We start from the raw sequence: 25,644 nt of genomic DNA, 5'->3' as shown, positions 1-25,644 counted from the left end.
CCGGGGTCAATGAAATGCTTGAGAGCCTCCGGATAATTGTAGCTTCCATCCTCCTCTTCGAAGTAGCCGCCCTCTCGCAGAGACTTGAGGGTCTTGGTGGCATCCCAGAACTCCTTCCAGGGCCTCAGGCCCTCCTTCGTCACAGAGCACAGTGGGCCGTCCAGGACTTGGCGCGCCTTGGCCGTCACATTGTGGTTCTCGTACAAGACCTGCCGTGGATGGAGTCATTTCCTCAAGCGCAATACCTTTGCAGCTGCATTAACCTCAGCAGGAGCTGTCGAACCTGACACTCTCGAGAAACGTCTGTCTCCCCACACCTATAGCCCAGGAACCCCTCCCTGCCTGGGCGATGATCCAATTCAGCAGTTGAGAAGCCCACATATCATGTAAACAATATTGCACATAAAAGGGAGTGCCAGTCTTAGCAGGTTATAAATGTGAGGTTGTATCGAACATGCTCTCTAAGTGTCGTCCTCAAATACGGCATCCAATGAATATCCCCTCTATCAGTGGTTCTCAACCAGTGAAGTTTTGCGGACCCCCTGTGGTTTGTCGGAGATGATGAAGGACCCCCCGTTCGTGGTGAGGGGGAGGGAAAGGTATGGGTTAATTATGATAATGATTTAATAAGAGGATATGGCTAAGGGCTGGTGTGAAGTAGACTTCTCTCATTGACATACACACGAGAAAACTCACCAGAAAATTAGAATGTTTCTTCTCAATCAGATAAAAGACAACTTTTATTGCCGGGCTTGACTGACGAAGCAAGGCTTCGCAGACCCCTAGAATGCCTTCGCGGAGCCCCATTTGAGAACCATTGCCCTATAGTTTGCAGAGGTGGGTGACTCGGATCTGCTGGAATAGTGCTTAAATTGGGCCAGGGACAGTAGAGGAAACTTAGGGGCCCGGCAGACTCGTGATGGTGCTTAGGAGAAGCACTGGCTCTTACAAAGAATCAATTAATTACAGTAGTAAAAACACTGGAATACAAACATACGAGCAGAATGCAGGAACATGGTAAAGGTTGTTCTATAAAGTAAAAGATGAGTACAATACCAAAAAAGTACCAGTGCAACCCTTATTTTTAAAGCCCAATAATCTATGGAATGCACTATTTAAAGAGCAATAGTTTAAATTTGTTTAGAAGAAACTAAACAGTCATTTCGAAGTGAAGAACATGTTGTCTGTTATTAGAGCGCAGCTCTTAGGGGCCCGTTTCCGGCTTGAGCGGCGTTGGCGTCGCCGTCGGCGTCGGCGTAACCGCGCGGTGCATCATGGGAAATGTCCCATAATGCACCGCGCGAGCTCCCCACAGGGGTCACGTGACCCCCCGAAGTCACGTGACTCCCCTGAGGTCACGTGACCCCCGCCGATGTCGCGTGACCCCCAATGACGTCATCGTCACTGATGACGTCACCGGCATCCACATCGTAATCGTCACCATCACTGATGACGTCACCGGCATCCACATCGTCATCGTCATCATCACGGATGACGTCACCGGCATCCACATCGTCATCGTCATCATCACTGATGACGTCACCGGCATCCGCATCGTCATCGTCATCATCACTGATGACGTTACCGACATCCGCATCGTCATCGTCATCATCACTGATGACGTCATCAGTGACGTCACTGATGTCGTCACCGGCATCCACATCGTCATCGTCACTGATGACGTCACCGGCATCCGCATCGTCATCATCACTAATGACGTCACCGGCATCCGCATCGTCATCGTCATCATCACTGATGACGTTACTGACATCCGCACCGTCATCGTCATCATCACTGATGACGTCATCAGCGACATCACTGATGACGTCACCGACATTTGCATCGTCATCGTCATCATCACTGGTGAAGTCATCAGTGACGTCACTAATGACGTCATCGGTACCCGCATCGTCATCGTCACTGATGACGTCATCAGTGACGTCAGTGATGACATCATCGGCATTGGGGGTCACGTGACCCCCCCCCCTGGTTAGTTTAACCCCCCCCCCCAGTGCCCTTCCCTCCACCTCCTCAAGAGCTGCGCTCTAATTCGGCGTTACAGGGAGTTGTAAGCAGCTTTCACTTTTTTTTTCTCGCTAAATTTTGCGAGTAAACTGACATCAAATGTCATCATAAAGCAACAATATACCATGATGTCTTGTGATTGGAAACTGGTGTCACATAACGTCATGATATCATGTTAACTTGACACCGTGATATCACATGATATCAACTTCCCCGCTAAATATAGTGGACGGATGGATAGATGGATGAATGGGCAAAATTCTGGGGTTAGGTAGTTCCACTTAGAAAGCAACTCATGCATTTAAAGAGTTGTCCTAAGCATGTTATATACTACTAGTAGAGCTCAAACCTCCCAAAAAAACTTCGGAATGACCACCGACGTCTTGACGAAAGACAGCTCCTTTAGCGCCCAAGAAAGTGAAGTCTCTACTTGCGAGTAAAAGCATAGGCCCACACAAAGCATAAGAGGTATGGAGGGGGCAAGGTAGCAAGTACATACCTGAACGGGTGAATAGTGAGAGACAGTGGTCCTCAGCTTCGAGCAAAAATGGTCATCTTCAAACTGCCCCAACTGCGCCGAAAAACAAACGGGGTGCTGGAATTAAAACTAAGAAACTAAAAAGGACAGCAACACCATTCTTTTTACATATTCTGGCCAGGTCGTGTCAAATGAAGTGAACCTGTGATCTCGCTTAGCTTATACAGCATGGGCAAAATGGGTTGAACGCACTTTAAACTGACCGCATGTATCGGTCTCTTAACTTATCGCTCTGGAATTTAGTACAGAGGTGCTCGAAGCTGGTGCATTCAATATATGAAACCTCCGGAGTCAAAAGAAAGAAAATAAAAACTGGTTTTGTCTATGGAAAAATCATCGCTACGCCTTTTATCTCAAAATCATTCGAAAATCGTTGTGGGCTATTCTGATATTTACTACGACTGAAAAAAATTGTGAAATGAAAATAAAATAAAATTGGCTTACCTATTCTTCACTTTATTTAGGTGGGCCAATCTTTCCACAATTTTAGCGAAAGCTACCGCCGACTTCAGAAACCTCTGTAGCAAATCCCAGCATGATATGTTAGGAAACCGACTTATGCAGTCAGTTTAAAGTGCGTTCAATCCATTTTCCCATGCTGTATGTTCCCAAAAAGTGACAATCTCGTTAATTCAAACTCAAGAGGGACCGAAAATTTGTTTGAATAAAGAAAAAGTTTGAACTACCAGGAGCTTCCTCCCATAGAGACGCACAAAATGGGACCAGCATGTTAGTGTGAATTATCCGGAAGTTAAGAAAGTCTGAATTAACGAGATTCGACAATATAACATCACCTCCCATCCCTTCACATGTTAAGTGACTATAGCAGAGGCGGCCACTGTTGCAACCTCCAGTTAGCGTCCTTTGGTACTGGATAATTTCTGTGACCCTGCAAGAAACAGGATCACGACGCGATTTGAAGGGGTGTGCGAATAGTGATTTTCCAGTTCAAAGTAGATATGAAGTGAATAGTTCCTTTGAACAAACAATTTCAAATCGAATAGAATAATTCCTAAGCGAAGCAAATAGTTTGCAACCGTCAATACAGTCACGGTAGAGAACCCTTATGGCGCATTCACATTGGCAGTTGAGCTGCGTTTGCGAAGGGGTTGCGGTTTGTGAGCGATCTCGTTCATATTGAAAAACAGCACGATTAACACATGGACAAAGAAGGGAACACACAGGACAGCGCCTCGTCCTGTGTGTTCTCTTCTCTTCATCCGTGTGTTATTCGCGCTGCTTTTCAATATGGATTATTACAAACTAGCCCAACTTTCCATTCTAGTACGATCCTGTTCAGACACACTGAGACACAGTTGGTGGTTTCTCGGCGATCACAGGTGATCTTTTGAGACTTGCGTTTGGCAAACTTGTTTTACAATCCAAAATCCAGTTTAATCCACGATCAAAAGCCAAAATATGGCTACTTTGGCACTGAAGGTTTTTCTTCGGGCTTCTCGCACGCATCACAAGTTCAGGCAGCGAAAAAAAGAGACATGGACCTGCAGAAGCCGCCTGCAATTCCCCCGACTTCGTACACAAGCAAAGCCCAGCCTTGCTGAGTCAGAAAAGGATGCACCCGACCCTTTCTTCAAAGCGGACCTTTCCTTCATAAATAGCTGACCTGGTTTTCGGGATAGAGGGCCAGTTTTCCTGCCTTGTCCTTCGCTTTTTATCTTTTTCAAAGTAATGAGTGGCACTGGTGGACTGTGGTACGCGGAATGTGTTTGGTGCTAGCCGGCCGTGGCTTCGTTGGTGGCAGACACCCCTCTCGTCACTCGCATGTAGATTGAGCCTCCTGTTCGTTTGACATTACGTTCGAATAAATGCCATATGGATTACCTATGCAGCATCTGGTGCATACATTTATTCCTTGACTAGGTTCTCTTTATTCCTGTTGATAGTAGAAACAATGCAGGTCAAGCTAGCACAGCTGGTACCCTGCCAGTTCCGCGGTGGTGTGTTGGCTAAGCAGTTAGGCTCAAGTCTCTATCGGCCTTTGTGGTGGTCATGCACAGTGTCGAAAGCTTTCAGTAGTTCGCGGGACGACTGCCTTAGTGGGAAAAAAAGCTGTCACTTTGGTCGATCGGGGGTGGGTTTCGATGTTCTACGGCAGCCCGTTCACACACTTGCGCTTGACTACGATCTACCCAGACAAGACCGGTTATTACGCTTGTTGTGATGGCTTACAACCGGCTCTGCAGCAGTGCATTCGGTCGTAAGCCGTTGCAAGAGGCTTAAAAACTGGTCTTGTCTAATTCAGTCGCAGTCGGTAGCAAGTGTCTGAACGGGCCGGCAGCGCAGTGACAAACATTGGCACCCTGAATAACAAACAAACTAGCTTACCCGAACCAAATCACCAGAGCAAAGGCCTGTAAAAATTACGAGTCAATTATTTTCGCAACAAACCAAAGTGACGGACGTGAACATCACATTTCTTCGCTGATTTATCTGCTGCGACGCTAGGATTACAGCGCCTTGGACACCTCACCAGCGACAGATGCTGTCTTCCTTCAAGAGCCACCGACGTCACGTCAGCGTCGCATTGCGATTAGCTGCTGCTTTACGGTTCGTGAAAGGGGGTAAGAGAAATCGGTCCCAAAGCGCTTGGCAAAAACACGCCCCACAGCTCAATTCCAGACGCTTTGCGGCTGAGGACACGCTAATACGCTTCGTGGTTGTGGATTCGCTACCAGCGTGACTGTGCCATTAAAAAAACACTCAACATATTAAGAAAAAAAAAATATATATATATATATATTTCTACCTGATTAGGACAAGCAGAACTCCAAACAAATGTTTGTCTAAAAAAAAAATTTTTTTTGCCTAATATTTATGTTACAATACGAATTGTTTGATTTGCGGGCAAAACTTAAACTACCCCTGTGGGATGATGATGATGATACCATTCATACCCAACTTAAGCTGAGACTACAGCCAAAGCTACAAGTGTGAGCTAACCCATGCTCCTAGCTTTGAGATGTGCATTTCTAAAGCAAGTGCTTGCTTTGTGGAAGACTTTTTCAAAGCAGCGACCTCGTGCTCATAGCACTGACTGCCGTCTCAGCTTAAAGGGATACTACAACGAAATTTCGGCGCTCATTTTTTGGTCTATACGTGTTCCAAAGAGCAGCATCACATCGAACGTACCAATATCTTGTTAAAAGAGTCTCGAAAAGGAATTTTAAAATGAATTAAACAATTAGCAAAGAGCACCTGGTGGATGTCGCTAACGCCCCGTTTGTAATGCTCGTCTAGGAACCTTGACAGCTAGTGACGGAGGTTGTCTCGCCTCCGGCCACGACAAGAGAAGAGGGGCAGGGGGAACTCCCCTCTTCCCGAGAATGCCTTTTGTGTGCCGCAGACGTCGCTATTATCCCCCTACAAGATTACAGAAGATTAACCCGTCACTCAAAATTCGTACAAAAGCAGTTGCATCGGTGGCTGGAACGACTAGGCCATCCTCTCAAAGTCAGCCTTGCCATAGCTTTGCTCGTCCTGAGACAACCTACGTTACGATTGCGTTGGATGTCACGTGGTCTCCGCTGGGCCTTCTCCGAGCGCTTGCCAGAGTGGGCCGTTTATAACGAAAAATACAGCCACCAGGCTCAAAATACAAACGTGCGATCGTCATTTACGGATATTGTGGATCATATTCAACCTATATTTGAACACGACGGGAATACTTCAAATTTCGTTGAAGTATCCCTTTAAACGGAAACTGAAGCGTTTCTGTATTTGAGAAGAAAACACTTCAATGGCCTTTATTTAGTTTCCAGGATCACGAATATCAAGATTATTTTTGAATTTGGCACACGGAGGCTGCAGAAATAAATTTTTAAGCTACGGCCGAAGCCCCTCTTTCCTGGGGCGTGACATCACACTAGGAGTGTTTGGAATTTCTGCACTCTTGCTATTTTCAAAAAGGTCAAAAAGAGACGTCACGACTGGTGCCAGTGTGGAAAAATGTACCTGGCAAGCTTGCAATTGCACGCGCTGCCCACACGAGCAACCCGCGATTGGCAGCCCAAAGATTTTAGTATGACGTCCCGACTGGTCGGAGGTTTTTTTAATTTTCTCGTGTTTAGTTACGTCTTCGCAGAAAACGAACATGATATTCAGTTTCACAGGATAAAAATACGCCAGAATTAACCTCTAACTCTTTTTTTTTTTTTCAGGAAGTGTTTCAACTTCTTATTTTGTATGAAAAAGAAAATTGGGTTGTGTGTATGTTTATTCAGCCTAGAAGTTTGTCTACCTCAATGGGCGACTTGTCTCCCAGCTGTGGATGATAAATTTAGCCAGTGCAGTAAAACCACTAGCCTGAGGTTTTTAACGTGCACCACGCAGTAGTGGTACACGACCGCACGCCGGTACGATGCTCATCCACATCAAAATGGGCACGGGTTGGGATTGAACCCAGGATCCCTGAGTTCTGCAGTGCGACCGTTCGCTCCACATGCTCCGAGATGGTGTGAGCTATTCCACTCGGCCACCGATGCCCTCCCTCAGTTACGAAACTACTCATAGACACTCCCTGTGGGAGCAGTACCCCCCTTTCTCACCGCGGTCCGCCCCCGCCGTTTGAAGCACCACTGTTTTGGAGGAAGCCGTTGCAGCGACTACAGTTGGAAAGGGCGTGTGTAATGCCATGTGGTGTGGACCTGTGAAGCACTATCATCGGTATTGTTGCCGTCTCACTCCTTTATCGCAATATTGAAATATAGTTGGCGCTCTGAGGTCCAGCGAACTCAAAGCACACACAAGTTGGGTACAAACGCTATCATCATCATCCCACAGGGGTACAGTTTCGGTTTCGCCCACAAATCAAACAATTCATATTGTAACATAAATATTGGGCAAATTTTTTTATTTATTTTTTTATTTCGACAAACATTTATTTTGAGTTTTGCCTGCTCTAATTAGGGAGAAAACATTTTTTTCCCTAGGTTCAATGTTTTTTCAAGACTAGGAAACAAACAAAAAAATAAAGAGTAGGCTAGCTGCACTAATTTTGTTGCTACTTGTGTTCAAGCCTTGGTTAATGAACTCATTTGAAGTGTGTACTACATACTGTTTTGTTTATTCCTTTTTTTTTTTTTTAGTTTGAACTAAGGCATGTTTTGCAGAATTTCACACTTCGAAATACTTCGAAAATATTTGAAGTGGCCAAACAACCTTATTTGATTCGAACTTTGAATCAAATATGGCATTATTTGCTTCGATATTCAAACATTTCGAATATTCGCACAACCCTGTGATTCGCTTAGCCTGACAGATAAAGTCCTCTTGCGATTGCAGGATGGTCTATGTAGTTCACTTTTGGGGAAAGCCGTTCTGTGTTTGATACAACAAATGTTCCTGGAAGTTTCCCAAATAAGTTTTTCTATCAAAGAAGTCTCCGACTTACGTAAAACTTTCCAACGGACGTGTCGACGAAGCAGACGCCAAACTCACTGCCTCCCCTTCCTCCAACTTCTCGGCTCTGCAGGTTGAGAACAAGAATTCCAAAATTATGCACTCAATGACCACATTTCTTTTTCTTTTTTAATTAAATGCAGCGTACAAGAAAGAACTACCCTACACTAGGCTTGCATGGGACGTCATCATACCATGCCGGGGTCACTTCTACTCGTTCTGACCGAGAAAAACAAAATTGGCGGCGCAAAACGCGTGCTGCAGAAGCTACTTGCTCAGCAGCAAGGTCACTATACTTCGTTTCACCTTACGTCCAGACGCAGCAGATGCTACGAGGGAACGGGAACAATCAAGCAGCATCAAAAGTGCAAATCATTAGGTCTGTTCCGTTTATGATTGGTTCAGCGATGAAAGAACACAGTCAGAAACATGATGAACACCTTTTGACCTTTTGACGCTGTCCGATTCATCCCATCAGCTCGTAGCGTCGGCTGCCTCTGGACGAAAGGTGAAACGAAGTATAGTATGGACGTTTGCGTGGCGGCAATGCAAGCAATGTGTACGAAAATTCAAGTGGTTGAGTAAAAACAAAAAATCACAGGAAAATCTACTGGCAGATTCTTAGGAAATGTCCGAACAGCACCCAATGTTGTGCAAACATTCCCATGATGTTCTGAATGTCGAAGGAACATTAAAACACCATTCGGAACGTCCTACGAACGTTTGTATGCAAACATTCCTTACAAGGTAAACTGCTCAACATTCTAGGAACGTTCGTTGGCAAACATTCCTATGCACAATGTTCTCGGAACGTCTCCTTTCGAACATTTGTATGCGCAACATTCTTGGAACGTTCGCTTGCGAAAATTCCTAGAATATTCGCAGGTGATGCCAACTCTGTGGAGCTGTGGTTCGAAACGCCATTGACTATAGGCCACTTTGCGCCAAAAATATGCAAATTAAGTGGACTTTCTGGAAACTTAGCATAAGGGATCAGTTTTATCTTATATGAGTCTACCGAGGAATGTGATATAAGGTGGTAGGAGAAAAGCAATGTTTTTCAAAAATTGATAATATACTTGACATTCACTGCGTATGTAGAGGGGCAGCTTTGAATGGACCAGATATTTAGCATCTGGGGTTTCAAACTTTGAAAAAGGATTTTCACAATTGAATGTGGGATGCGTGTATTCATTCTTAGGCTCAGAGTGAGTAATCGGTCATGTATACAGCAAATTTTAAATGAAAGAAGTTGACAAGTAACCGGTAGCAGTTGTGGCGTCACAAGGGGGGCAGCGGACCGCCTCGGGTGTAGCACTTAGGGGGGGTGTCACCGCAGACCACGAGAGCGGAGGGCTATTGCCCCAAGTGCTGCTGACCCTTGTGACGCCACTGGGTAGGAGTAAACTGTCATTAGTATGTGCTCAGGCTGGTGCGCTGGGAAAGCAGCTAACTTGTGGTTGCGCCTTCTAACAATCTGTTTTGATTAAAACATATTGCACTGTGAGGAGCTTTATCGCATCCATATATGTAGTGTGACTCATTGGGGCTGTAGCCTAAGCAAGCTATAATTATGGAATCTTTGTAATTTGTAATTAGTCCCCAGAGAATGTACCCTAAATGTAGCAATGTACCCACGCCACGTTCCAAAGAGACTGAAAGTATGTCCCTGCATAAATTTGCAACATTTCAAGAAAGTTGAGGAAGTTCTTTTGACGTTCTAAGAACGTTCTTAGAACCTTGTTAGGATATTTGAATGTTGATTGAATGTCCTGGTAATGTTCTATGTCATTCTCAGAACGTTCCAAGAATGTCTTTTAAAAAACATTCCCCGAATGTAGCGACAAGTGCCAGCGCCACATTCTGACAACGTTGATAGAATGTTTTTACGTAAATTCGCAACATTCCACGAATGTTTCTTATGTTCTTTTGAACATTTCCAGAATGTTCTCAAAACGTTCTCATGCTACGCAAGTGCGCTAGCATGACCCTTGGGAAACACCACACACGTCCCACTTTAGGAACGCTAACGCTGACCCCTTCACTTTTCTGTTTTGGCTTTCTCTTTCGCTTCCCCTATTTTTTTGCTGCCTCTTTTTGGCCTTGTCACGGGGTTAGTGTTAGGGTTTCCCAAAGGGGGACATGTGTGGTGTTTCCCAAGGGTCATGCTAATGGATTCACTAAGAATCCACCAATGGATCTTCCAGCAATGTTTTTTAACCCTTTTTTATGTCGACACCCTTAAATACGGCCATACATATCACTAGTGGAAAGAACCACATCCATACCACTCGTGAAAAGAACCGCATCCATATCACTCATGCAGGGAACCGCATCCATTGTTTTAACTACACATGCACATCACAGCCGACGCACCGTGACTACGGAAACCCAGAGCAAAGAACATCCGGCGAGGGCAGAGCGGGAACTGAGCACGCCCGCATTTTACCGCACCGAGGTGAAATGCGGGCGTGCTCTGGCACTGCGCCAATTCTGCGACGCTCCTTTGATGAAAACGTAAACGCTCATTGAAAACCGGCGGTGTCCGTCAGTTTGTCAGCGCCGGGGAGAGAGGAAGAGAGAGACGCATGCTGACGTCGGCGCTTTGGACCAATGGTAGCATCGCACACGTCAGCCTCTCCCCCCTTCTCTCTGACATTCACAAACTGACAGACACCGCCGGGTTTTCGTGAAAACGAGCCTTTTAATGCTCAAGTATTAAAACAAAGAACAGACGGTACATACCGCTTCTGCAAATGCGAAGAGGAACGAGGGCATGGCGTCGCACACTTGCCCGTCGTGCACGCTGAACATGCGGGTGCCCTTGGAGGTGATGCGGCAGATCTCGCGCTTCACCACCTTGTCAAACTTGGTGGTCCGGGTTCCCGCTGTCGACAAAAGTTGGATCGGCTCTAAAATACTGTTGAGACTCGTTGATTTGTGGCTCCGAACCAAAAATGTGACGATGCCATGTGACAAAATGATGAAACATTACAGGGACCATGAAACAATTTTTTGTTTCAACTTAGGCAAACTAGGGCTCAGACTAAACAATCCACATTCACGAAGCTTGCAAAAGTTTTTGGATTTTGTTTACATGCACAGATTTTTGCAGAAAGTACTATGTTTATGATACTACTAGTATAATAGTTTACCTCACTAGCTTGCTTTCCCTTTTTATCCCAAAAACCTTCTTATTAAATGCCTAAATTAAATATCACAAAAAAAAAAAAAAAATAGTGCAAGATTTTTATGTGAGACTTATGTCGAGTTATGAGCAATTCCAAAACATGCTTCTATATCGTACATCGACCCTGAAACAGGAGTATGTTTTGAAATAGCTAATTTCAGTCTCGCATGTATAATATTGCACTTAAAATACTTCCTTTTTTTTTGGAGGGGGGGGGGGGGGGGGAGGGTGATGAAAAGTTTGGTGTTCCTTTAACAAAGCAAATGGGGATTATCCCTTGGCAAAGAAAAATCTGCTTAGTCAAGCTTCGCAAATGTCGAACACAAACCCGAAAGCCCCAAAAGTACTAGCAAACAAGAGAGCAAAAAAAGAAAACCAGCTGCAGTCAATAGTTGCTTTGGACACACAAAGGAGGGAAGGGTCATCCAGTTTCCTGCCACTAGCCTCTGTTTTGAGGATATCTCTGGTCATGCTGCTGCCCTACCTTCTGCTTCCGGTAATCACTGTCCCTCAGAGCGAGACAACAGCAAGGAGGTGGTGGGCTTACACTTCTTGCAGCGATCCTCCATCATCTGCGGAGTCTCCGTCTGCTCCACCCGGGCCACCTTGTAGCCCTTCTGGATCAGGCTCTCCGAGTAGCGGCCATACGAGATCTCGGGGAACCCAGAGTGCGCAAAGTCTCCCTGCACAGCAACGCCGTTTCTTCTGCCATGAGTCTCCACTTCATGCTTCCTCGAACAGTGCGGCATGAACCCCATGTTTCTTCAGTAACGTTTCAGATGCTACGTCTGCTAACGAAGCTGCCCGCTGTCACTGCTAGCTGCTTTTTAAAGCAGCTGTAGCTACCTTTCGAGCAGCTGAGAAATATTCGAGCCACTTTTTGAGGTGGCAACATCTAAGTAACTGCAGCATACTGGATGCTTAGAGAAACAGCCACATACTCTCCCTGCCTTAGACTAGCATTCAAAGGATTTGCACACAAGTTATGTACACATATGTATGGTACAGAACACGGTCAGCCCAAATGCAGAGTTGCAGGTGTTTTGCTTTTTTTTTTCCACGTGACCGAGGGACCACCATCAAAACTATTAGTGCAGAGGAACCTGCACTTCAAACTTGGGAAGTGAAGATGGCCTGACTTCAGCCAATAAAAGCGCTATAAAGCTGGCAGCAAACAAGATTAGACACGGTGGCAAAGGTGTCCCAATGGCGCCTCACAGGACATTTAAACCCGTCCTTCCGCTAGCCACTCCACCGTCATTGTGCTGACCTGTTCTGTTGAAACGTGGCATGCACGAGCTTAATCGATCCATTTGTATGCGACGCATATAGCATAACTTTCAAACTAAAATTCCACATCCCTGTGAAAGTCAATGAGAAACATTACCTTCATGTACACCAGTCCCAACTCCTCCACTCCGGTGACGGCATCCATGTGGTACAGCTCATAGAACTTGCCCACCTGGAACCAGCATCACGGTCATGTACACAAATTACTGCCTTCAGAAGTGACGTTTTTTTTAAAAAAGAGAGTAAAGACCTAAGAACACAGAAAGCACGCTCTAGGGGAAAGGATAAAAAGAATGACAAACCTTGAAGAAGAGCACAACGTCGAAATGCTGCGACTTCATGTCCCACCACTGCTTCATAGCCTGAAATTCCACGAGAGCATTGAAGAGCAGTGCTAAAATCAAGATAAAAAGGCTCCAAGCTCGATGTTTCCTTCAGTTATACCTGGCAAAACACAGATGACTGGGTCTTAACACCAGCCATTGGCACCTGGAAACGCCTCCTAGACGACCGCCATACAACATGTCAAGGCCACAAGACTTTCTTGCTATTGCCCATTTGGAGAAAAACAAAACCTATTTTCTTTTTCTTTAGAACATCTTTTCAAGCTTTTTAGCTGAATAAAAAATAGCTTGAAATTTTAGTGAAGCTCAACTAAAATCTTTTATTATTAAGGGGAGACACCCCCTGGGAGGGTCAACTTTTGAACCCTTGGCATAAAATTAATGAAATTTACAGGGTAGGCTGGTGGTCATCTAGCGGTTGCATAACAAAATTTTAGGTCTGTCCGTTAAGTGGGAAGGAAATTAGGGCAGCTTCTATCAGCAACACCCCTACACTGTTTAGTTAATCTATCGTCAGAAAACTATCACAATATTAAAGATTTTTATTCGCTAGATATGTAGCAGAACGCCTAGGAGGCGCGCCTATGGAAACGTTTTTGTAAAAAGTAATTGATTTCTATCAATTTGCTCTTCTGCGAAATTGGTCAACTTTTTGGTCTTCTGTGTCTCCGACAAAATATCAACATTTTTTATAAAAGACATCCGTAAAGTGACAAACAAACTCCATAGGCGCATTCCTTATTAAATTTCAGTCCGGAAAAGTGAAGAACGAGCCTTGCTTGTGTTTCCATTCTCAAACGATAGATTGACTAAAATGGAATTTATACAAAAAAGTGGAACGGATAAAAATGTGTTCAAAGTGCCTCCAAACCCTACCTTTCCTTTAGCTTTGGTGGACAGAAAATAATTTATAAAAAACTAACTATGCAGTGTAAACTAGTGAAAATTTCTGGGAATACTCTCTGGATGTAGATGGATGTAAATATGCAATTTTTCAAAATCAATGTTTTTTGAAGAATCTTTTTTTCTCCTTTTTTTTCCCCCTTAACAAAGCAATAAAACAAACTAAGAGTGATGATTTGCAAGCAAAGAAACATGAGTGGACTCTAACCTACGTAATACTAGTAGCTGCTACTTGCAGCATCTCAATGCACAGGCTTTCAAAGCAGAATTCGCAAAAACTTACAGGAGAGAGTTTTGACCTGAAACTCTCGGGAACCTGAAGAGAACGGGGGTTGAAGTCGGGGTGACTCGGCAAATGCCCACCAGCGTCCCTACATAAGAGACGAATCAGTGGGAGCTCCTCGTACCAACGATAAAGACTGTTCAGCACAGATAGCTTGTGGTTTCCTGCATTTATTACTACCGTCGAGACCGGTTAGAACGAAATAGCGGCTACAGCGAAGCGATCACGATTTTCCATTCCCATCTGCAGTTTTTCGATGCATTTGTGTCTGTTTTTAGGGAAGGAAATTGAGCGGCTCCCGTGGATATAGCGGAGAGATATTTTGTGATAATTTGAAAAAAGAATAAAATTCAAAAAATTTACTAAGTCTCGAGTCGCCACACTTTGCTGCTGTGGCCAAGAAACCACCCAGAACAGGCTGCAGAAGATGCTGGAAAGGCTGCCGGCGGCAGTCTCTGCAACGTCGTCTGCTCCCCGCTCCTTATCTGGGAAGCAGCTTTACCACATCACACGCGGAGCAGCCGTCGTGGTGTGCCAATAGGGGCGTTTGGAGCGCCGGTGACAACCTTCCCATATAGATGATGGAGACTGCCTAGATTTAAGAGAGAGAGCAGTAAGTACGCCTGCGTTTGATTGTCACGTTGCCAGTGTGGCGAGGGAACTGGGCAGAGACGCGGACACGTTTACAGAAGGTGAATGCTTTTGAGTTTTGACTCCTTGCATGCTGCAGCTCGTTTTGAAAACACAGCCCACAAACCACGTGACCCCGATCAAGCAGTCGCCCCATCTCTTAAACCTAGGCTCTCTATACCAACGACAGACGAGCTTGAGCACGAACTTGGTGCCATGCGTGCTTCTTCTTTTGCTCCATAATCTGTGTCGGCGCCTGGTCCGCGAGGTCGCTCTTGCGCGAAAGTCTACTTCACTCAAGCACCGACTCGGCGAATCATCGCCACTCAACGATGGAGAGTCCCGGCACCGCCGGCACCTCAATGGGGGAGACGAAGGCAACCTCCTTGACTCAAGCGTGCCATCCTCGACGGAGAGAGCATAAACGTAAAGAAAATGCCGATCACCGTCGGCGTCCCCCGCAACTGTCGACACGGTCCGTACGTAGCAGGATCTTCTTTCAATTGGAGCTTCTCACAGTTGGTAAGAAGTGGCTCCGATCTAGCAGAGGACGCGTGCAGGGAAGCTTCGACCACTTTCTGCGGGCTCGATAAACGTGTGCCCGTGACAACCCGCGTGTTATCTTTTTTTTCATTTTTTTTTTCATGTTATTTGTATCAGTTCATAAATAATGAAGAAGCGGATATAGCTAAGTGCTCTCCAAGTCCCGTCGACTTCGTTATAACCGGTCTCAACAGTACTCAATTAAAATTTGTTTCATAAGTAAGGTTCCATGTTATCGGATAAATCCGAAAAACACCCGTTGGTAAATTTTTTATTAATTCGGATTTATAAAAAAAAACTCATTTTTGGTGTCACAGAGACAAAATAAACAGCAAAAAAGGCGGAGTTTTACAACTAAACTTTATAAGAGCACAAGGTCAGTGGTCTTGAAGAGATTCCACTTCAGTTTCCCTTGAAATCTAGAACTACTGACAAAAGGGGTTTGCCTTTTAGCACGTCGAGGTTCCTTTGGGACAACGGGTGATAGTACCCTGACCTTATTTATTTAGGTTTTTTTTTTTTTTTTTTTATTATCCACAGTAAAATAAGCTCTGAATTTCAAGGAATTGGGAATCTAACAAAAATAAACTGCGACAAACTCCGAATACCCAGCGAAAAATAAACTATGAAGAACACCCTTTGAATTTCACGAGAAATAAAACTCTGAAAACACAGAATCCTAGCCATAAGTCACTGGCTTTCTTCTGTTTTCGCAAGCACAATTCAAACTGACTGAAGAAAACTAACCTCCGCTTGCCTTCCTTCAAAAAGTCATAGGTAAGATGGGCCCAGACTTTCGCACCCGACGCAGGCTGGCTTTCCAAAACGTCAGACTTCGGAGCAGCCTATGAGCAAGGGAAAAGGTAAGTATATGTTCTTAGCTCATTGTGTCGCACAGAAAAAAAGAACGCACATTGTGAATGTGCATCACCACATGGAGCTGATTTTTTTTTTACTTTTACATAGCACACAAATTTTAGAGGCTAAAGTGACCCGATCAATGGCTCCCCCATTCAACTGGATAGTATAAGCAGAACTGATAAAGTATCTTATGTTTAGTTTGTGGGTAGATGTTCCACAGCAGTGGTCTCCAAAATATTTATGCCGCAGTTCATGTTGGACATTCACATGCAGACCGTAGGCCAGGTGCCAGAGAGCATAATAAAAGGAAAGACAAGAGTGCACATGGGGTAAAGCAGTGCCAAAGCCTAGCTCTTCAACTAACCATTCTGAATCGTCTTTACTCACACTACAAGCTCTTCCAGGACCTGCATAAGCCTATAAGAATGTACCGACCACTTCACATTCTTATTCTCCATGATAAAAGATTAGGATAGGGTAAGTTTGTAACTACAAGAACCTTCCAGAAAGTTAGAGAAAATTTAAGAACCGTAGTTTGAGTGCCATTACTCTCAATTAAAAAAAAGCAATATGATGCTAAAGTTTCACATGCAAACTCGTGTGCACAAACAAAATCTATCACCCATCACTGCAGGGATTTCTGAAGGAAGCCAAAAATTACTTGTTGGTTTACCAAATTTCTCTGTGAAACTCCAAGAATTCTGACACACAAAGTATTATGAAACAACAGCCTCACCTTAGGCGATGAAAAGCTCAGCAGCTTTGACCTCGTAGATTCCTGAGAAGACCTCACAGGTGTTGACTTTTGGGACGACGACGGTGTTGAGCCTGCATTGGCATTACGCTTTCTCTTGGCCTGCTTTGGAGTTGCCTAATAAGAAAAAAAGAAAACAAAATTTAAGAACAGTGCAGAGTTATGTTTAAACAACATATCAAAAGCTACTGAACGGGCAAAACATGAGCATTGCTCTAAGTTTTAAAACAACAACAAAACTGATTGTAGATTATGCACATCCATGCCCACCCAGAACCAAATAAATCCAAGAAAAGCAAAACAATCCCATTGGCCCCAATATATTAGCCGACTTTAAACGTCTTGGAAATCGTCGCTGTACATTAGTGAATGATAGCTGAATTGTGGCTAGTGAGTTATGCGCATGTCTTCATTGATTACATTGCGGCTCTTGTGGTATGGGAAAAGGAACAGAAGCGGACAAGAAATTATGCTGTTTCATAAAAATGTTGGAGTAAACAACAAAGGGCAATCGAGATAAACATGACTACTGACTCTAAAACACTGCTCCACATTACATCAACGAGCACGCAAAAAAAAAGAGTGCCGTAATGATTGGCAAGCAATGCAGACCAACAGTTATCTGCATCTTGTGATCCACCAAGGTGTTTGTACCTCAAGTTGCTGTGGGAAACTAGCCAGCGAGTTTCGTGCAATAAAGTATATTTAAGCTAGGTGTAAAAAACAACCTTGAAAATAGAGTGAATAGGCAGGCGAGCTGGTTGATGTTGCACATTTTTGAAAAACCGGAGACGGGAACAGACGAAAAAGGGGAACAACACAGAAAACGTTTTGTGTGTTGTCCCCTTTATCGACCCCCCGCTTCCCCCTCCCGTTTCCGGTTTTTCAAAAATGCGTAACCTTGAAAACACAGCGATAAATATTTCTGGAGTCTACCAGCAGCAGGGGCATGTGTGGACCTGCCCTTCACACAAAATGCAGAAGCCAAGCAAATCGGATGCAATACCTTGACTGGAGAACCTTCGTCAGTTTCCGGATCTGGCTCGGAAAGCGCATTTTCGTCGACGCCGCTGCTCTCGCTGTCCGACTCGCTCGCTTCGTTCTTGCCCGGCTTGAACTCGTCGTCCGATTCCTCGCTGTCCGACGCCATGATGATCCTTCGCTTTTTGAGTGATGGCTGTGGGATTCAAGAACCCCCAAGGTTTCAAAGCCAGATCCTTACTAGACATTAAGATACCAGTGCAGTCTATGCACCTTTCCAGCACTTATCACCCGTGCAGAAAATGCCGAGTCACTAGACTGTAAACATATGCACGGTGTCTGATATTCCCCATAAGACAGCTAATGCGTATGCTCAAAATGCATTCCACAGCACAGTAGACAAAGATGGCAGTATGCAGACGGCGATTATTGATGAGGTCTATAAATCCTCTGCACAACATGACAGTAATAAGTTCAATTTTAGCACCAAGTGGTGTGGAAATCAAAGGGTTAACATCAGCAGTTTGTTATATACATGCACAAACCTTGGACTGAAAAGAAGGGGCAACGCAGAAAACGATGCACACTCGCTAGGACCAGATAGAAGATGCACGACAGGAAAGGACGACAAAGGGAACTGGAACTGCTCCTCACCTTCTGGGGACTTTCGCAGTTCTCCTTTGCCTCCTCGTCAGCGTCCTCATCACTGCCACCACTGACAACACCTGCAATCGGGTTTCTCCTCACATATTGACCAGCCCAAAAACAATGGTGCAGCAACCTTTCTTCCACGTTCCTGACATCCCGACACCTTATTTGCACAAATCTCAGTCATACTTTTCTCACTCACCCCTTTGTGCTTACGCCGTCATATCTGATGCTGAGGCTAGCCAGCAGTGTAAGCCTTGGGCAGAACTTGCACAACATTGCATGCAGCTAGTCAAACAGAGTAGTAATCAAAAGCTGCATTTAATTTTTATAAGCTACAGACTGGAAGCACACTTTTTGTTTCCTTGCACCCCTTTTCAGCTAGGTCAGTCAAGCTGCCACCATGCCCTAGATGCTAAGTTTAAGGCATGGGTAGGGTTCCAGTTTTACAAAGCTTAGTTTTGGTCATATTTAGGGTTGTAGCCCGATTCTCCTGATGTCATTTCCTCCGAGTACCAAAATTCCTGTTTCCAAACTTTTCCTCTCGCTTGCCCAGAGTGTCAATATCCCTGTGCTTAACTTCCCCGCTATGCACCTGCGGATGGTTCGGTTAAGTGTTTTGCGGTGCACAAACATTTTGGTGCAAAGATCGGTATGCGTTTGTAATAGACGTCGGCGCACGGAATATTTGATGCATGGCGATTTAAACTTGCAATTTTCCATGGGTTATTACTAAAACTAGGAGTGTCATTTTATAACCTTCATTTTCATCTTCTGCACATTACTTTTTGGCATTTGTTATTGCACTCGTGCCTAATGTTAATGCACTCGTGCACCTCTGATATTATTCAACCTCCACCTTCTGCATCTTGACATAGACTGTGAAACATTAACTGAGGAAAGTTCCGACCTTGGAAGGTTCTCGAGGTTCTTTTGTATAGATGAACTCTTCACTTCCGTTTCTTTAGCATTCAATTGTTCTGCAATATCTTTTCTTGAAAACCTTGTTCTTATATTAGGTAGCTGTGTTGGTAGCTTGGGGGAAAGCCAAGGGAACCGATAAGGGGATAGCGGGAAAGGGGCTTCTGAAACCCGGGGATTTTGAGGACAGGGGAGATAACGCAGGGAATTTGTTGTGGGGATTTTGACACAGGTCTTTTGGAATGCGTTATTTCGTGCATCACCCATATTTAGAGAGAGTTCATCTGCGTTTACCTTTTATATCAAAATATTGGTGTGCGTCGGGGTATACTTCCGTTAAATTCCTAAATCATAGAACTTCAGCATCCGCCAGAGCTTAATTTGGTTACATTTCCTACTTACAAACTTACAAATAAATAAAAAAAGATCAACGTGCAAACAAATTAAAGCAGAGAATGTAATTTTAGTTAGTTGAGAGTGATACCATAATTTCAAGAAATCTGCAAGATACGACTTCTAGCACTATGGAATTTGCCATGGGAATAGTGGTTAACACAATCATGTGCTTAGATTAGCTTCTGTAGCGATTCAGACATACAGAAATATTGACCCATTGTCATTAATGAACGTCAAGCTCTAGACATAAGGCACCTAAGATTCTGAATCCACAGCCACCCAGACATAGGTTGTCGTCACAAACCATGATTAAACTCCACATACACGTCTCCGAAGTTGCCAGACAGGAAATTGAATCCCTTAAGCACAGAACGTCACAGGACGTTCCGTCAAGGGCAGGCTCAATAAGGTGCGTGCTTCGCCAGAACTGGAGGAAAAGATTCAGTCCAGCTCTACCACACCCCTGGCTCCAGGATCACATGCACAACCTCTTCAATATCGCAGATCAACACTGCTCACCCATTTCACTGTCTTCGGCATCCCGCGAGTTAGACTCCACAAACGAAACCAGGTGCGACCTCTCGTCCGAGCCCATGGCCAGCGCTTTTTCTGCTTCCTGAACCCCTTTGATCCACTTGACATCTTTCATCTTCGGCACTTCCATATGACTAGGACCAGTGAACATCTTGAGTCGTCTGAAAGTTATGAGACAACCTGTCAGGCTTTGTTTATTTGCACAAATGAAACAACAGAAAATCTGTTACATGGAAAGGTGGGTAGTATGTATAAAAATTCAGTGGCATGACCAGGATTTTCTTTGGTTTTAGTTTGCTGGTGGTGTTGGAGGAAAGGAGGACAGAGTTTACATAAACGGATATCTGACTGCTGCAAAAGCTTCATTTTTGATATGTGACTCACACATATACACATAAAAAAAATTAAAATGCCATTTTTCGCACATAAGCAAAGGTACAGGGTTGAACCAGAGACGAGGCATTGTTCATTCACCGCACGCCAGAAATAATTCAGACAATGTTATAAGCGGCCATTTCTCATAGACAATGAGTAGATTCGATCTCGCACATACTGCAAAACCTTGAGTCTAGCCTGCGTCCTATGACTCGCGTATAAAGACCGGTTCACACGGCTTCGTTTCCTTAAAGGTGCACTAGAAATGTTTCTGAGATCGTCTTGGTGATAACTCATTCTATGGGATCTTAGCATCCCAGAAATCAAACAATTAAGCTTGTGCGATGTCTATTTCCCTACTAAACATGTGATCGAACTTTGTGCCGCGCCCCCGTCTGAGCAGAAAAATCTGGAGCACAAAATTCAGCTAAGGCGCCGATGCCGTGACGACAAACACGCGTCAGCCAATCGCAAGCGAAGGTGCCGGCAGCAGAGGCGCCACTGGCGCCTCCACTGGATTCTGTGCTCCAGATTTTTCCGCTAAGAAAGGGGTGTGGCACAAACTTCGATCGCATTTTTAGTAGAGAAATAGATGTTGCACAAGCAAAATATTTTTTATTTCTAGGATGCTTGGAGCTTGTGAGATAAGTTATACCCGAGAACAGACAATCTCAGAAAAGTCTTTAGTGCACCTTTAAGATACAAAGCTTAATGTATGCTATGCTGAAATACGACAGCAAGTCACCCGTGCTTCGTACGAAGTGTTGCAACTGGTTAAAAGAGTATTTTGAAACGCAGAATACATAGCACTAACGTGCCGGGGACTCGCGGTCGTATCTCGACGTAAGCGTACGTAAGCTTTGCGGTGCAAGGGTGCTGCATAAACCAGGCTTAATCCACACACCTGCCTCGGCTCTCAACAAGGAAACAGACACATGTCTGAACAGAAAGACAAAAAAAATCAAGTGCTTTAGGGTTACTTGATAGATGGCACCAGTTTGTTCGCTTGTTGTGAACAATCACAAGCGAGCACACTCCACCTGGTCACACTCGGATGCAAACGTGTGAACCAATTTTCGCGGTGTCATCCAGGTGAGCCACTAGACAAAGAGTAAACCACCAAAGCCAAGCAGATCGCAATCCTTTCCTCGTGTTTGGCTCTAGCGTAATTTGTATTGTGTTCGACACATTATAGCAAACGAGAGAAATGTGGGAGACGATGGCAACTAGAGATGTTCCTCAAGACAGCATTCGTAAAAATCTAACCTGAGCTTGACCCAGCCACGGGACGGTGGAGTGTCGAAGAATTGGACGTGCACCGAGGGCGCCTTGGCCCGGTCCAGAAAGCTGCTCTCATTGGGAGGGTTGCATACCAGGGCCGGCCAGAAGGGGTAGCCTTCCAACTTGGCCCAGACCAGGTCGTGGAGCTTGAACGCGCAGTTCACTGGGGGGGAAAGTGGGCAGGCGGCGACAGGGAGTGTTTACCACACTCTGTTTCATCGTACAATGTGCTTTACGGCACATTGGCTCACGCCCTTAGCCTTTTCCGAAATTCTAGGGCAGAGTTGCGACAACTTTCAAGGTGCCGAAAACACACACAAACCGCTTGGTCACCTTTTTCAAATAGTGCAAAACTTTGTGCATGTAAGGAAGCACCAGGGGTCTCGTTGTGGGTCTCTCTTTTTTTTCTGAATTAATCTTCCTTTAATCTTTTTTTAACAACGTCTGCACCACTGCCAGAATAAGTGACGTTGAGAAGCCAGCGTCTGTCAGCAGCTGTACCTGCATCCTAAAACTTACTGACATTGAATGGTAGCAGAACTTTAGAAATTGGAGGTGGGGCCCATCCTGTAGTTCATGGGTAAACCTTAGCCTCCCAGAATGCTGAGCGAACAAATCCAACACTGCTTTTACAGTCCAATCATCAGAGGCACCTTCAGACCTTCTTGTAACCACTAGATAATCGTCAACATATCTGAACACTTTGTTAACGCACTTTTCGTCTAAGTTTTCATTGATTGCCTGATCACATTTGGCCACTCCATGACTCTACAATGTGGAGTTATGGAAAGTTGGTAAGGATTCATAATTAAAAATGAGAACGCACAAAAGGAAAATTGTTCAAAGGCTCCGAATATGATCTCAGACTAGCTATCCTTGTGCTGAATTTTTGTTTTTATGTTTCATTATAAAATTCTGGTACAGTTTCATTTCCTCCACCTCAGCCACGGATCTTACCTTCCTCAAGGAGGGCCCTGGGGGGCTATGTTCGACAAATGTTTCGTTTCTCTTAAAAAGAAACGGAAATGACGGAAGTGACAATATTGCGTCTGATTGGCTAGAGGCTCAAATGACGAAAGAGGGAAGTTTTGTCATTTGAGCCTCTATCAAATCAGACGCGATATAGTCACTTCCGTTTCTTTTACGAGAAGCGAAAGATTTGTCGAACATAGCACCCCTGGTCTGTTTATAGTATTTAGGGGAAGTAAATGAAGCCTGCATACAATGCAGTTTGATATCCCTTTAGCCTTTCAATACTGGCCAGCACGAAGAAACCAACTACTGCCACTTCGCATAGATATGGATGATGGAGCGCAACAGCTTGGAGCTACAAAGAAATGCTTCGAACCAATCCGTTCTTGCATTGCGTGACTGGAAATCACAATATCAGCAGCGCCGAGACATTCTTGCATAGCATATACCTAGAAATCACAATATCTGCAGCACCGAAATATCCTATTTGAGGCAAATTTTTTATTCTGTTTTCTTGCAAAACAACGAAGGATAATGGAAGCGACGAACTCGGGTGAGATTTGTCAAGTCGGCACGGTGTCTGGGGTTTATTTGGTTCAACGATTGCTGCATGAATTCTTCTTAATTTTAATTATGAAGTTCCGCAAAAATTACTCCGGCACCCTGTAATATACGTCAAGACAGCGCTTGTCACAGAATATTTCGATGTGACAGCGATGACAAGACGAGTACCTTTGGGCGAGAGGCTAGCGCTGTCACCCGCGCATTTGTCCTTGCGCTTGAGAGGCGTCGTCCCCTTTTTGCCGTTGACGCCCGTCGCATCTGAACCTTTGTTGGACGCTTGATTCACCTTTGGAGATTTAGAGAAGTACGAAAAGAGAGTATTTTCTTTAGACATTTTGTTCGCTTGCTGTGGAAAGCACTCTGCGCGGCGCGCGACCAACAAAGCGCGAAAACGCGCGAAACCAGCGTTTGCCACGAGAATCGGGTTACAGCTAAATCTCTCTCCTGCTCCCACTACCTTCCCGCTATGATTAGTTCTGCTGAATTAACCGTTGTCATAATCTTACAACTTACGGTTGCAAATAAATTACAAAAATCTTTTAATTAATAATCATATTTGTTTTAATATAGCAAGAACTCCTGGCGATAGTGCTGTAGCGTTGCTCAAAAATCATCATCATTTACGCCACTAAACATGGCAGCGCCCATAGGACTGTAAGCGTAGCAAGAAAGAGTTTGCCCGAACGATGTCTTCCGTACAAAAAGCGCGGCAGAGGTTGCAGTCATATCCGGACGCATATTTGAAGTGCGCAAAAGAGGTACGTGATGTTTTCTTTAATTTTTACTGTACTGTGGCTAAAGACTGGTCAGATCTCGCTCCGCGGTGCTGTTTTCTCGCCGCCACGATGCAATTTCGCTACAATGTGCGAGGACCGAACCCGACCAACTCGGATTTCTATTCCCATCTCTGAGATGCAAGTTTAGTCGTGGATTACGTCTGGGGAGAATGACAATTTGACAAAGTTCTTATGCGCTAATTTGAGAGTGAGGGCACGAAAGACGTTCTATTTGGATGGTGGTTCTGATAACTAATGAAACAATCGTCCCATCATATATGTTGAGAAAATATACCCGATACCGACAGCGCGCGCTCAAGGGGAATTTTAAAGCTCATAATTGTTATCCATCTTCCAATGTTGTAAATATGTAAAAGGGGTGTATACAGGTAACAGGTCGGCGTTGAGGGAACAGTCGTTGCATGGGCGCATAGATTGGGCTTCCCCAAAGTGTCTTTTGTCCCCATTGTGGCTTATCTTTTCGCGGGTTCATATCACATGAGCGAATGACGTTTTAGTGAACAGCGGTCATTTGATGAATCGTCGCGTCGCAGCGACAGTCTGCGTTATCTGCGTTGGTTGTTGTGTTAACCCTCCTGGCCCACCCGTAAACGCCGCTTCACGGCGACCGACCATTCCCTAAAGTCTTTTTCGATGAAAATTCGGCATTCGCTAAAACGTCGTTCGACGAACTGAGTGCCACACCGCATGAACCGGCAACTTTCTAAGCAGGAGAGACATAAGCGGTGAAAACTGGACCCGTGTAGCAGTTTCCGTAGCAACTCGCGCGGACGCTGTGACGCAGCCCATGCCATATGCCGCACGTCACAGCGTCCGCTCAAGCTGCTATTGAAGTGATGATAATGCAGTTAATGTAAAGGTGCAAGCGAGCTGGACAAAAATAACAAGCCCTGGAAAGGGGGACAAGGGAGAAACACAAATCTCCAAGCACAGCTATAATGAAAAAACAGTTAGGGCGCAGGCGAGCTGGTGTAAGTTTACCATTTTTTTTTTAAACCACCTGAGACTTGGTGGAAGAAACACGACGACGTCTCAAGACACGTTGAGACGTCGTCGTGTTTCTTCCACAGCTATACTTCGTTTCAGCTTCGGTTTCAGCTGTGCTCTCTGCGCTTGATAGAACTAGCCGGCGGTGGAGCACGCACAGAGAGACGGCGAATACCGGCTGGTCCTTTCAACTGCAGAGAGCACGCCATGGACGTTGTGCCTCTTTCGCTGTTTGATTGGCCCTTCGGCTCATAACATCGGCCGCGCTCGTACCGAAGCTGAAACGTGACTGGTGCGCGGCTGGAAAAATCCGCCTGGTCCTGGTATCGAACCTGGGACATTTCCATTTCCATTTCCCCATTTCCAGTGGAGCGCTCTACCAACTGAGCTAACCAGGAGTTAGACCTGT

General features: G+C 44.9%; 1 protein-coding gene across 1 annotated transcript in view; it reads right to left on the bottom strand.

Annotated features, from left to right (window-relative positions):
* The window catches only part of LOC8053391 (DNA mismatch repair protein Msh6), a 61,399-nt gene extending 37,594 nt beyond the window's left edge, over positions 1-23,805 (bottom strand). The window contains exons 1-15 of the mRNA XM_029973570.4: positions 23,620-23,805; positions 21,901-22,078; positions 20,245-20,420; positions 18,415-18,485; positions 17,786-17,956; positions 16,762-16,896; positions 15,912-16,009; positions 13,992-14,079; positions 12,764-12,823; positions 12,559-12,633; positions 11,719-11,854; positions 10,727-10,869; positions 7,974-8,048; positions 2,525-2,596; positions 2-209 (exon numbers count right to left, since the gene is read on the bottom strand). Coding sequence (XP_029829430.3) covers positions 2-209; positions 2,525-2,596; positions 7,974-8,048; positions 10,727-10,869; positions 11,719-11,854; positions 12,559-12,633; positions 12,764-12,823; positions 13,992-14,079; positions 15,912-16,009; positions 16,762-16,896; positions 17,786-17,956; positions 18,415-18,485; positions 20,245-20,420; positions 21,901-22,078; positions 23,620-23,785 — 1,852 coding nt within the window. The 5' untranslated portion in view covers positions 23,786-23,805. The remainder of the gene's footprint in view (position 1; positions 210-2,524; positions 2,597-7,973; positions 8,049-10,726; positions 10,870-11,718; positions 11,855-12,558; positions 12,634-12,763; positions 12,824-13,991; positions 14,080-15,911; positions 16,010-16,761; positions 16,897-17,785; positions 17,957-18,414; positions 18,486-20,244; positions 20,421-21,900; positions 22,079-23,619) is intronic.
* Positions 23,806-25,644: the final 1,839 nt, after the last annotated feature.

This window comes from Ixodes scapularis, unplaced genomic scaffold (genome assembly GCF_016920785.2).
Source record: "Ixodes scapularis isolate PalLabHiFi unplaced genomic scaffold, ASM1692078v2 PGA_scaffold7__128_contigs__length_106722199, whole genome shotgun sequence".
Classification (NCBI taxonomy): Eukaryota; Metazoa; Arthropoda; class Arachnida; order Ixodida; family Ixodidae; genus Ixodes; species Ixodes scapularis.
The sequence above is the reverse complement of the archived record's forward strand: the minus strand, read 5'-3'. Positions and strand labels throughout refer to the sequence as shown.